Source organism: Culex quinquefasciatus, chromosome 1, assembly GCF_015732765.1.
Source record: "Culex quinquefasciatus strain JHB chromosome 1, VPISU_Cqui_1.0_pri_paternal, whole genome shotgun sequence".
Taxonomy (NCBI): Eukaryota; Metazoa; Arthropoda; class Insecta; order Diptera; family Culicidae; genus Culex; species Culex quinquefasciatus.
The window spans coordinates 132091685-132106762 of record NC_051861.1 but is presented as its reverse complement, the minus strand read 5'-3'; the positions used below and the strand labels follow the sequence as shown (position 1 = coordinate 132106762).

At 32.5% G+C, this 15078-nt stretch overlaps 1 protein-coding gene across 2 annotated transcripts in view; it reads left to right on the top strand.

Annotated features, from left to right (window-relative positions):
• The window catches only part of LOC6045723, a 41838-nt gene that overhangs the window by 17055 nt on the left and 9705 nt on the right, over positions 1-15078 (top strand). The window contains exon 3 of one of the 2 annotated variants that reach the window (XM_038259718.1): positions 14356-14501. In XM_038259718.1, the coding sequence (XP_038115646.1) occupies positions 14356-14501 (146 nt within the window). Of the gene's footprint in view, positions 1-14352; positions 14502-15078 lie in introns of both variants that reach the window. The other variant, XM_038259715.1, reaches the window with a different exon arrangement.

Here is a 15078-nt window from a genome sequence, read left to right as displayed (position 1 = left end):
GTTGACCATTTAGACCACTTTTGCCTTTTTGGCCATTTTGACCATTTCGACCATTTTGTTCATTTTGACAATTTTGATCATTTTGACCATTTTGATCATTTTGACAATTTCGACAATTTTGATCATTTTGACCATTTTACCATTTTTACCGATATTACCATTGTGACCATTTCGACCATTTTGACAATTTTTACTATATTTACCATTTTGTCCATTTTTCCCTTCTTCCCCTTTTTCGCTATTTTGACCATTTTGACCATTTTGAAAATTTTCATTATTTTGACCATTTCGACCATTTTGACAATCTTTACCATTTTTACCATTTTGACCATTTTGACCTTGTTGATCATTTTGACCTTGTTGATCATTTTGACCATTTTGACCATTTTGACCATTTTGACCATTTTCATCATTTTGACAATCTTTACCATTTTGACCATTTTGATTATTTTGACCATTTTTACCATTTTCACAATTTTCACCATTTTTACCATTTTGGCCATTTCGACTATTTTGACCATTTTGACAACATTGACAATTTCGACCATTTTGATCATTTTGACAATTTTAAAAAATTTAAAAATTTTCACAATTTGAACCATTTTGAACATTTTGTCCATTTTGATCATTTTGACAATTTTGTCAATTTTAACAATTTTCACAATTCGACCATTTTGACCATTTTGCCTATTTTGATCAATTTGACAATTTCAACAATTTTGATCATTTTGACCATTTTTACCATTTTTACCGATATTACCATTTTGACTATTTCGACCATTTTGACAATTTTTACCATTTTGTCCATTTTTACCATTTTTCCCTTTTTTCCCTTTTTCGCCATTTTGACCATTTTGAACATTTTCAACATTTTCACTATTTTGACCATTTTGACAATCTTTACCATTTTTACCATTTTGACCATTTTGACCATGTTTATCATTTCGACCATTTTTATCATTTTGACCATTTTTATCATTTTGACAATCTTTACCATTTTGACAATTTTGATTATTTTGACCATTTACCATTTTCACCATTTTTACCATTTTGGCCATTTCGACTATATTGACCATTTTGACAATTTTGACAAAATTGACAATTTCGATCATTTTGACCATTTTGATCATTTTGACAATTTTAACAATTTTTACAATTTTGATTTTTTTTTTGCGATTTGGACTATTTTGCCCATTTTGATCATTTTGACAATTTTGTCCATTTTGACAATTTTCGCAATTTCGACCATTTTGACCATTTTGATAATTTTGACCATTTTGGCCGTTTTGACCATTTTGACAATTTTGACAATTTCACAAATTTTAACAATTTTGTCAATTTTAACAATTTTGTCAATTTTGACAATTTTCACGATTTCGACTATTTTGCCCTTTTTGATCATTTAGACAATTTTGACAATTTTGATCATTTTGACCATTTTTACAATTTTTACCGTTTTTACCATTTCGACCATTTTGACCATTTTGACCATTTAAACCATTTTTACCGTTTTGTCAATTTTTACCATTTTTCTCTTTTTACCCTTCTTCACCATTTTGGCCATTTTGACTTTTTTGACCATTTTGACAATTTTTACCATTTTCACCATTTTTCCTTTTTCACCATTTGGACCATTTTCACAATTTTTACTATTTTGACCATTTTGAAAAATTTTACAATTTTGAACTATTTTGACAATTTTGACGATTTTGACAATTTTGACAATTTTTACAATTTTTACAATTTTGACAATTTTGACAATTTTGACAATTTTGACAATTTTGACAATTTTGACAATTTTGAAAATTTTGACAATTTGGACAATTTTGACAATTTTGACAATTTTGACAATTTTGACAATTTTGACAGTTTTAACAATTTTGACATTTTGACAATTGTGATAATTTTGACATTTTCGACAATTTTGACATTTTGACAATTGTGATAATTTCGAAAATTTTGATCATTTTGACCATTTTACCATTTTTACCGATATTACCATTGTGACCATTTCGACCATTTTGACAATTTTTACTATATTTACCATTTTGTCCATTTTTCCCTTCTTCCCCTTTTTCGCCATTTTGACCATTTTGACCATTTTGACCATTTACCATTTTCACCATTTTGGCCATTTCGACTATTTTGACCATTATGACAATTTTAAAAACATTGACAATTTCGATCATTTTGACCATTTTGATCATTTTGACAATTTTAACAATTTTGACAATTTTTACAATTTTGAAAATTTTTGCAATTTGGACTATTTTGACCATTTTGATCATTTTCAACATTTTCACTATTTTGACCATTTTGACAATCTTTACCATTTTTACCATTTTGACCATTTTGACCATGTTGATCATTTCGACCATTTTTATAATTTTGACCATTTTTATCATTTTGACAATCTTTACCATTTTGACCATTTTGACAATTTTGATTATTTTGACCATTTACCATTTTCACCATTTTTACCATTTTGGCCATTTAGACTATTTTGACCATTTTGACAATTTTGACAAAATTGACAATTTCGATCATTTTGACCATTTTGATCATTTTGACAATTTTAACAATTTTTACAATTTTGATTTTTTTTTTTGCGATTTGGACTATTTGCCCATTTTGATCATTTTGACAATTTTGTCAATTTTGACAATTTTCGCAATTTCGACCATTTTGTCCATTTTTCCCTTTTTTCCCTTTTTCGCCATTTTGACCATTTTGAACATTTTCAACATTGTCACTATTTTGACCATTTTGACAATCTTTACCATTTTTACCATTTTGACCATGTTTATCATTTCGACCATTTTTATCATTTTGACCATTTTTATCATTTTGACAATCTTTACCATTTTGACAATTTTGATTATTTTGACCATTTACCATTTTCACCATTTTTACCATTTTGGCCATTTCGACTATATTGACCATTTTGACAATTTTGACAAAATTGACAATTTCGATCATTTTGACCATTTTGATCATTTTGACAATTTTAACAATTTTTACAATTTTGATTTTTTTTGCGATTTGGACTATTTTGCCCATTTTGATCATTTTGACAATTTTGTCCATTTTGACAATTTTTGCAATTTCGACCATTTTGACCATTTTGATAATTTTGACCATTTTGGCCGTTTTGACCATTTTGACAATTTTGACAATTTTACAAATTTTAACAATTTTGTCAATTTTAACAATTTTGTCAATTTCAACAATTTTGTCAATTTTGACAATTTTCACGATTTCGACCATTTTGCCCTTTTTGATCATTCAGACAATTTTGACAATTTTGATCATTTTGACCATTTTGACAATTTTTACCATTTTCACCATTTTTCCTTTTTCACCATTTGAACCATTTTCACAATTTTTACTATTTTGACCATTTTGAAAAATTTGACAATTTTGAACTATTTTGACAATTTTGACGATTTTGACAATTTTGACAGTTTTTACAATTTTTACAATTTTGACAATTTTGACAATTTTGACAATTTTGAAAATTTTGACAATTTGGACAATTTTGACAATTTTGACAATTTTGACAATTTTGACAATTTTGACAATTTTGACAATTTTGACAGTTTTGACAATTTTGACATTTTGACAATTGTGATAATTTTGACATTTTCGACAATTTTGACATTTTTTTTTTTGCGATTTGGACTATTTGCCCATTTTGATCATTTTGACAATTTTGTCAATTTTGACAATTTTCGCAATTTCGACCATTTTGACCATTTTGATAATTTTGACCATTTTGACAATTTTACAAATTTTAACAATTTTGTCAATTTTAACAATTTTGTCAATTTTAACAATTTTGTCAATTTTGACAATTTTCACGATTTCGACCATTTTGCCCTTTTTGATCATTCAGACAATTTTGACAATTTTGATCATTTTGACCATTTTTACAATTTTTACCGTTTTTACCATTTTGACCATTTTGACCATTTCGACCATTTTGACCATTTCGACCATTTTGACCATTTTGACCATTTAAACAATTTTTACCGTTTTGTCCATTTTTTCCATTTTTCTCTTTTTACCCTTCTTCACCATTTTGGCCATTTTGACTTTTTTGACCATTTTTACAATTTTTACCATTTTCACCATTTTTCCTTTTTTTCCTTTTTCACTATTTGGACCATTTTCACAATTTTTACTATTTTGACCATTTTGAAAAATTTTACAATTTTGAACTATTTTGACAATTTTGACGATTTTGACAATTTTGACAATTTTTACAATTTTGACAATTTTGACAATTTTGACAATTTTGACAATTTTGACAATTATGACAATTTTGAAAATTTTTACAATCTGGACAATTTTGACAATTTTGACAATTTTGACAATTTTGACAATTTTTACAGTTTTGACAATTTTGACATTTTGACAATTGTGATAATTTTGACATTTTCGACAATTTTGACATTTTGACAATTGTGATAATTTTGACATTTTGACATTTTCGACAATTTTGAAAATTTTGGCAATTGTGATAATTTTGACATTTTGACATTTTCGACAATTTAGAAAATTTTGACAATTTAGAAAATTTTGACCATTTTGACAATTTTGACATTTAGACAATTGTGATAATTTTGACATTTTCGACAATTTTGACAATTTTGACAATTTTGACAATTTTGGCAATTTTGACAATTTTGACAATTTTGACAATTTTGACAATTCTGACAATTTTGACAATTTTGACAATTTTGACAATTTTGACAATTTTGACAGTTTTGACCATTTTGAAAATTTTGACCTTTTTGAAAATTTTGACCATTTTGACAGTTTTGACAATTTGGACATTTTGACATTTTGACATTTTTACAATTATGACAATTTTGACAATTTTGACAATTTTGACAATTTTGACAATTTTGACAATTTGGACAATTTTGACAATTTTGACAATTTTGACAATTTTGACAATTTTGACAATTTTGACAATTTTGACAATTTTGACAATTTTGACAATTTTGACAGTTTTGACAATTTTGACAATTTTTAACAATTTTGAAAATTTTGACAAATTTGACAATTTTGACATTTTGACATTTTGACATTTGACATTTGACATTTGACATTTGATATTTGACATTTGACATTTTGACAATTTTAACAATTTCGACAATTTTGACAATTTTGACCATTTTGAAAATTTTGACAATTTTGACAATTTTGTCATTTTCAAAATTTTGACAAATTCTAAAATATTGACAATTTCGGCAATTTTGACAGTTTTGACAATTTTGACAGTTTTGACATTTTTGTTATTTTGACAATTTTGACATTTTGACTTTTGACATTTTGACATTTTGACAATTGGGTCAATTTTGACAATTTTGACAAATTTGACAATTTTGAAAATTTTGACAATTTTGACAATTTTGACAATTTTGACAATTTCAACAATTTTGACAAATTTGACAATTTTGAAAATTTTGACAATTTGGACAATTTTGACAATTTTGACAATTTTGACAATTTTGACAATTTTGACAATTTTGACAATTTTGACAATTTTGACAATTTCAATAATTTTGACAAATTTGACAAATTTGACAAATTTGACAATTTTGAAAATTTTGACAATTTGGACAATTTGGACAATTTGGACAATTTTGACAATTTTGACAATTTTGACAATTTTGACAATTTTGACAATTTTGACAATTTTGACAAATTTGACAATTTTGAAAATTTTGACAATTTGGACAATTTGGACAATTTTGACAATTTTGACAATTTTGACAATTTTGACAGTTTTGACAATTTTGACAATTTTGACAATTTTGACAATTTTGACAATTTTTAACAAATTTTTACAATTTTGACAATTTTGACAATTTTTACAGTTTTGACAATTTGAATAGTTTTCACAACTATGACAATTTGAATAGTTTTCACAACTATGACAATTTTGACAGCTTTGACAGTTTCGACCGTTTTGACCATTTTGACAATGTTGACAACTTTGACATTTTTTTATTTTTTTTTTGTATTCGCATTTGACGCAGAAATGTTGGTTGTATAACCAAATCCGGAAACGAATTCATTGGCATAATCAAATTTCAGCCCATTTTCTCCCCAAAACCACCCCACTCCCGCCGGTATCGGTTGTTGTTAATCACAGAGTTAAAATTCTATCGCAAACGATAATGATGATTGCCATTCAGTTCCCGCACAAACCCTGGCTGCGAAAACCGAAACATTCCCGTCATGATTGGCGCTACTAATTGAATTATGCCGCAAAGGACTGAGCCCGTCGACGGCTCAACAAGTTTATTTATCCAGGGGGAGAGAGAGAGTTATGATTGAAATAAACTTGGGCGAACTGACTTCATTAAATTTTAATTCACCGCCTGCTATGTGATAGCCGTTTAATGAAATTTCGCCCAGCCTACTTTGAATTTGAAATTTTCCGTGCAAACTTTTCGGCCCTTGTCGTAATATTTTCCAGCCCAATGGTCAAATATCGATCGGGGGGACACAGAAAACCACACTATGCTGGTCCCCTTTAGTTTGGGGTTTTCGGAAGCAGAAAAAAAACTGTAAACCCGGCAACGAATGGAAAACACCCGCAAGGGTTGCAGAGCAGGACAAAGTGTGGGCCCCATTTGCGATAAAATTCGACTCCTGTTGAATGAATGATAATTGTTCTGCCCCTTTTCTCTGTTATCTTACGAAACATTTCATAACACTTCCATTTTCAACGACAACGTTGTTTTTTGCTCTTTCCAAGTAAAAAGCAAATCAATTTCCATTCGATCGCAGTATGCCACGAGTCTGTGACCCATTTCGGCCTCATTCAATAAAAGCTAGAGAAAAAAGGGAAGTGCATTTAAAAGCCAACTATGATTGATATCCATTTTCAAACACAAACGCCAAAACAATGCCCCCTAGAAAAGCTTGATGGCTTTGTGCTTCACTCTTGCCACTCTACGAATGGTGCAGTCGTCATTCGAGAAGTAAAAAGCTTCTCCACTTTCAACCAGCAGCGCAGATCCACTTCGGCGAAGCTGATGGGGAGAATATTGTAAATTGAAAATTGATTTTTCTTCTGTCCTCGACTCGGAAGCCCGATTCCGTGGCAAAAGGGACCGACCCCTCTGAAGGCAGAGTAAGGAAACGCACGGCCACGAATTAATGGTCTGAGTTTTGGGAAAATGAAAAATTTATGACCCTCCACTTCAGTGTGATTGGTAATTATTGGGGCAGCAATAAAATATCGATGGACTTATTTTTTTTTTTTTTCAAAACCGTAAAACAATTTTCAGCGCGACGCGACGTCTGTTCGCATTGAGTCTGTGGCGTGAGCTGTGACGTAACACAATTTTGAAGGGGGAAAACGCAGACAGGTTGCTTCGATCTGCACACTTGACGTGCCGAAGACATAAACACATCCAGTCAAAATGCGTAAACAAAGCTGCTGTTTTTCCGCGGGTGACTTTGATTTTTCCCTCCCCACGGGGGAATTTCGGAATGCAACAGATGTGGGGCCGCGTGGGTTGGAAATCAAAGCGATGTGAGATGGGATTTGTTTGGCATTTGCATAATTTAACGTATCAGCAGGCTCGTTTACAGGATGATTAGTTTGACAACGGAAAATGATGGATTGCGTTGATTTAAATGGTTTCAGATGCGGGCATTTAAAATAATTTGTGATTTGTCGAATTGAAGTTATTTAGAATTTAATTTGAAGAAAATGTTAAATTGCATTTTTCTTTGTAGTTAGAAATGATTTTTGAGAAAATTCAACCATATTTCAGTGATTGTGATTTAACTGAACATTCACAATTCGTGTTTAAGCATAGAGGTCCCCAGAAACATTTGCCTTTTTTCAATATTTTTAGAGCGTCGAAGGAATTTTCTTCAGAATTTGTATGAAAAATTAGGGCGGTTCGCTTTTGTTCATATTCCATTCAATTTCTGAGTTGAAGGCAACAGCGAAAAACCGCCCCAAACCGTCCTGAACATTTAAAATTTTGATGAAAAAAATCCTTTTGAGATATATAATTCCAAATATTGAGTTACGTAATAAAAGAACGCTCCCTAGGTTATAAGGCTTTCCAGGCCCAGTGAAAAAAATATAATTTAACCAAAAAATGACGAAGTCCTCGTCACAGTGTCCTGATGCACACAATGATCTAGCTCGAGCTGTCACAGCCCTGCGAAATATGTTGGCTGACAAATCGGGCGGTCAGTCAAACAAACCAGCTGGAAGTTGCCGGACAAAAAACGTTTGGTAGAAAGAGATAGCAAATCTGATGCAAACAAACCTCCAGCTGCCATGTAAACACACTTAGAAATTGTTGGTATATTTCTGACTAGAAAGCCTTATTGCAACTTACTGAGAATCAGAATGTTACAAAATAAGCAGATATACAGTCCAGACTCGATTATCCGAAGTTTCGATTGTCCGATGGTTTGAATGAGACTTCGGGTAATCGAATAGTAAACATTTTGTTTTAGTTTTTTTTTCATTTTCTTAATTTAAAAATCAGATTCGATCCCTGCGACCCCATTTTAGTCAAGTTTGAAAAGTTGATTGCCTTGAAAATTACCAAAAGCTTTTTTTCAATGTTTCATTATCGCCATTTTGACCGCCATTTTGCATTCAAAAATTCTAGACCGAGGACTTCGGAGAATCGAGTCTGGAATGTATTTAGATTTATTTCTACCATACAGCCCGGTTTCCAACAGTCATGCCCGGAGTTTCGAAGCAAAACATCCTCCTCCTAAATTAGATATTTAGTGTTTGTCGCTTCCTGGGTGCGCGGTCTCTCGACGGAAGCTCGTTTTCCCTCGTAAATTTCCCTCTACACAAGCCCGTGCGTGGCTTCCGGAACCAAACCGGCAAAAACAACTTGCAACCCGCAAGTGAAAAAAATGAGCCACTTGGGGCTGCTGTCGCAGCATGCCATGCCAGTGGCGAAAAACTTTTTTTACGAGGATTACTTATTTTCTTTTTTTAGAATTCACGGAAAAAGTTTGGCTTCTTTCTAGAATCGAAGCAAGCCGCGAAATTCGGCGGTTGGCCAACTGGTGCCGATTATGACACAGTAGGCGCTGCGGAGCTCTCAACTCTCAACTTCTCGACTCAGAAATTGCATAATAGAAGCAATTATGCAGTTTCCCTTTGGCATAAGCTAAAGCGATAAAGTCGTAGTAAGCCGTGCTAATTCCCATTAATTCGCTCAACTGCATCCAGGAAGAGGCTCAACAACATGCTCCTTCCTGACCTTCCCCCTTCTCCAGCCCGGCACTCGCCAAGGTTGTTCAAGGCCTACTATACGAGGGAGGCGGTGTGTGATGTCAAGAGGAGGCCGTGTCAAGTGCAAACTCGTTCTCGTCGAATGACTCGCGCGCGCCACGTTTTCCTCTTTTCAAAGCTTGTTTAGGGCGGATGTACGGCTTGCTGCGGTCTCTCAAAGTATATGTCGTATGACGCAGGTTAACCACGGCATATGCTTCGTTAGAGAGGTGCTTCAAAGACACGTAACATGATTCGCTTCGGAAAAGCTTGAAACTGTCATCCACCATGCGTCTCCGGCGAATTCTTCAACCGTAAACAAATCGATGGAGGCGCACGGCGCTTCAAAACAAAACTTCAACCTTCCAATGTCAAAGCGCACGCGAAAAAGTTGTAATCTTTCACACGCCTGTCATAATCGAGTAGGCGAGGTGTCAAGTACGGGAAATTCCAACCAGAACACCAAGGTAACGCCGGAAGGCAACAAACAAATTCAGCATTCCCCCTAAATCCGCGCCAACTGCGATGAAGAATGTTCTTCATTGTCAGAGTCGTCGTCGTCGTCGTCGGATGCTCATAATCTAGTCGTTCACATCATGGAAGAAAGAAAGCCAAAACAAAAACAGCGAGCTTTTGTGCGCTTTTCCCACCCCGCCGGTCGCCGCAGGGATGAATGAATTCATGAGCACGCCGGCCACACATAAAACACACAAAAAAGTGAAAGAAAAAAAAACATAAGTAGAAGTGGCCGCCGCCGTCGCACAGCTTGCCATCATAGCATGCTTTTGCTCTTTTTGTTGTTGTTGTTGATTTTGCTGGGCTGCCAACGACGTCATTCCGAAGCTTGCTTGGATGAGCGCGCGCGTGGCAGCGGACCTCCTGCGGCTGAATTTTCCTTTTTGTTTTTGTCTTTATTTTTTTTTTTTTTGATAACTGCTCCTTTTGAACAGGAGGTGGTGGATTTTTGGAATCTGTTTTGGTTTTCAACAAAAACAAATTTAGGTATTATGTCATTTTAAAGCACGAGATAATTAAGGATCATCCATAAACCACGTTGACACGTTTTTTGAAAATTCCAAATTCCGAATTGTTCACTTTAAAAATACTTGAGATTGATCTTCTTGTAAACTATTGAAAATTTAATGTATGAAGTTTATTTTTGCATTTTTTACCACAGGAGTCCATCCATAAACTACGTGGACACATTTTTAGAAAGGTCCTCCTTCCCTCTTGTAGACAATTGACAATAATAATAATTGTTTTGGACAAACACAACCCCCTCCCCCTACCCAGGTGTCCACGTAGTTTATGGATGGCCCCCACACTTCTTTTTTTACTCTTTGCAAATTTTGAATTTTGGAAGCACAGATAGGAAAAAAGACTAAAAACCCAGGAAATAATATTATCATTAAAAATAATTGCAAATGTTAGTCGCATCATAAAAGACATAAAACTTAAGGAAAAATCAATATTTTTGTTCAAATATTCAACAGTAGCTACCTATAATAGTAAATAAAGCATTTTGTGATACTTTTAGCTACAAACTTCAAAAAAATGTGGGCTTCATCGATTCCAAAATTCTACAATTCCAAATTTTTACACATTCTAAATTCTCAAAAATAATCTTGAACTCTGTAAAAGAAGTTTCTCAAATTTCTAAAAAAAAATTAAAATTTAAAATAAAGCTGCTAATTTTTTTCTAAATTTTTCAGAAAGTTTTTAAAATATTAAAAGTTTTTAAAATTAAAAAAAAAAATCTAGAGCATTTGGAACTGTTGGAACTATTTTGCAAATTTACCATTTTGACCATTTCGACTATTTTGACTGTTTGACCATTTTTACCATTTTGGCCATTTTGATCATTTTGACAATTTTGATCATTTTGACAATTTTTACTATTTGAAAATTTTGACCATTTTGATCATTTTTATCATTTTTACCATTTTTACCATTTTGACCAATTTACCACTTTGACCATTTTGACCGTTTTGGCCATTTTGACCGTTTTGACCATTTTGACCGTTTTGATAATTTTTACCATTTTGACCAATTTAATCATTTTTAAATTTTTTACAATTTTTACCATTTTGACCATTTGACCATTTTGACCATTTGACCATTTTGACCATTTGACCATTTTGACCATTTGACCATTTTGACTTTTTTGATAATTTTTACCATTTTGATCATTAAGATCATTTTGACAATTTTTACCATTTTGACAAATTTTACCATTTTTATCATTTTTACCATTTTGATAATTTTTACCAATTTTACCATTTTGACAATTTCGACCAATTTGATCATTTTGAAAATTTTGAAATGTTTTACCATTTTCATCATTTTGGCCATTTTGACAGTTTTTACCATTTCGACCATTTTGAACATTTTGACCATTTTAACCATTTTGGCCATTTTGATCATTTTGACAATTTTGATCATTTTTACCTTTTTAACCATTTTTACCACTTTGACTATTTTGACCATTTTGACCATTTTGTCCATTTTGATTATTTTGATTATTTTGACAATTTTGACATTTTTTACCATTTTGACCTTTTGACAATTTTCACAATTTTTATCATTTTTACCTTTTTGATATTTTTTACCATTTTGATCATTTTGACAATTTTTACCATTTTAACAATTTTTTCCATTTTTACCATTTTGATCATTGGACAATTTTTACCATTTTTACCATTTTAACCATTTTGACAATTTTTACCATTTTGATCATTTTGATCATTTTAACAATTTTGACCATTTTGATTATTTTGAAAATTTTTACCATTTTGACATTTTTTACCATTTTGACATTTTTTACCATTTTGACAATTTTTACCATTTTGACAATTTTTACCATTTTGACATTTTATACCATTTTGACCATTTCGACCATTTTGATCATTTTGACCATTTTAATCATTTTGATCATTTTGACAATTTTGACCATTTTGACATTTTTTACGTTTTGACCATTTTTACCATTTTTACCTTTTTGATATTTTTTACCATTTTGATCATTTTGACAATTTTTACCATTTTAACAATTTTGACCATTTTTACCATTTTGATCATTTGGACAATTTTTACCATTTTGACCATGTCGACCATTTTGATCATTTTGACAATGTTTATCATTTGGACAATTTTGACCATCTTAACATTTTGATCATTTTTACAATTTTTACCATTTTGACCATTTTGGCAATTTTTACCATTTTGACCATTTTGATCATTTTAACAATTTTGACCATTTTGATTATTTTGACAATTTTTACCATTATGAAAATTTTTCCCAGTTTGAAAATTTTTACCATTTTGTCATTTTCTATCATTTTGACCATTTTGATCATTTTGACCATTTTGATCATTATGATCATTTTGACAATTTTGACCATTTTGACATTTTTTACCATTTTGACCATTTTTACCTTTTTGATATTTTTTACAATTTTTGATCATTTTGATCATTTTGACAATTTTTACTATTTTAACAATTTTGACCATTATTAACATTTTGATCATTTGGACAATTTTTACCATTTTGACCATTTTGACCATTTTTAACATTTTGATCATTTTGACAATTTTTACCATTTTGACCATTTTTTCCGATTTTACCATTTTTACCATTTAATCATTTGATCATTTTGACTATTTTGACAATTTTTGATCATTTTGACCCTTTTGGCAATTTTTACCATTTCGACCATTTTGATTATTTTGATCATTTTGATCATTTTGATCATTTTAACAATTTTGACCATTTTGACCATTTTGATTATTTTGACCATTTTGGTCATTTTGACCTTTTTGACCATTTTGAGCATTTTTACCATTTTCACCATTTGGACCATTTTTGTCATTTTGACCATTTTAACAATTTTGACCATTTCGACCATTTTTACCGTTTTTACAATTTTTACCATTTTTTTTTTCAATTTAAAAAAATATCATGAAAAATCTAAAAACCTTGTAGTAAAATAAAAATTAAAAACAGGAAATTCTAAATTTATGAATTTTTTACAATCCAGAATTTAACATTTTTAATTCTGAATTTCAAATACTTTAATTCTTAAAATTTGTATAGCTATTTTCTTTGTAATGAAGCATATCTCAAAATTTCTTGATTTTAATTTTAATAGTTTTTTGCATTTTTTCTACCTAATTTTAGATTAGTCTCGAAATATCCCTTTAGCTAGTCATTGAAAACCAAACAAAGAAAAATCAGAAATTTCAAAATGTCGTTGTATCACTGTACTTGATTCATTTCGCCTCCTTTGATTGTGACGATGTGGTTTGACGTGACGTGAGTATTTCTAACACACTGTGTGTGTATGTGTGTCTGTGCTCCATGGCATGCTGCTATGTCTATAACGGGTTCAAGAGGGATGAAACAATGCCCGCCTTCTTGGATCGCACAAAGGTTGATGGTTTGGGCCGCAAGGAGGGGTGATTAAGAAGAGAAAAGGACCACCCCTTTCATTTTGAGGGTGGTGCGACAACAACAGCAAGAAACGGGACACACTGTGTCAAACAGATGTCGACAAGATAAGGGTGATGACAAAAAAAAAACTCGAGAGAGCTTGTTCAGAAATCGAGAACAAAAGTGGGTAATGATTGAAAATAATAATGGGTGATCAGAAGAAAAAAGGTTGATTGTGGTTTGTTTGGTATCTGGAAAAAGTGAAAAGTGGCTTCTCGAGATTCGAGTGGAAGGAGTCAATAATGGGATTTCATTAATATAAATTTCCAGTGTGGGTTGGTTGCTTGCGCGCAAGGTGGTCGAGAATAAACGAAACCCGTCGGTCATGGCATGCTGTGTTTTGCTCAATTTGTCGGAATTTATGTGCAGTAATTTCGTGTCACAACACTGTCGGGAGGGGGACCTAACCTAGCATTACTGTGTAGTGTTCGCTCTACCTGCGACAAGGTCAGGAAAAATCACTAAGCACAACCTTATTTGAACCTACATAAATTCAGGGGGGAGGAAATAAACAACAAAAAATAACTCCCGCCAACAATGTTTATAGCAGTTTTTCGCTTTCCCCATTTTCTTCCAGCAGTCCTCTACGTGACGCGTTCGTTTGGTGTGATTTACGACGAGTACGTCGTGGACCAGGGCAAAAATCTGACGCTACAATGTAAGTCACCCTATCCGGTGATGTGGGTGCACGCGGGCCGCCGGGACGGCGATTTCCAGCAGTTTCAGGTGAGTGCGGTTGCCGATTTGACCCCAAATGTCCCCCTTTTTTCCAAGCTGAAAGGTTATGATCGCAGTGTGCCGTGTATTTTTAAAACATATTTCAAAATTGAACCCCACAAGCCAAGGGATCGCCATCAACAGAGAGGTGAAAATTGCTTCCTCGACCTCAGCAACCGACGACGACAGCCAACTGTTGGCAAAGAGGTTGCTTCGACCATGTTTCCGCCATGAAACTACAACATGCAGGTCAAAAGAAAAGGAAGTCATTCGCCGCAGGAAGCTATGGAAATAAGATACCGCTCTGTCACATTTCACACAGAAAATGACAGGACAATGGAATTTCTCCAATCCGGGTGCGAGAAAGGGAGCTTTTAATACCTAGATTCCAGCGTTTTTATGCTCAAGAATTGTGTCATGGCTTGCTGCGGTGGTAAAAAGGGCTGAAAATTGATTGATTTTTGTGTCCGTTTTGCTTCGACCTTCAATTTACTGTTTGATTGCACTTTAAGTGCCTGTCGCTGTAAGAAAGTGGAGGGGTTCGAACCAAGTATGTCATGCGACGATTGCACAATCCAAGCAACCC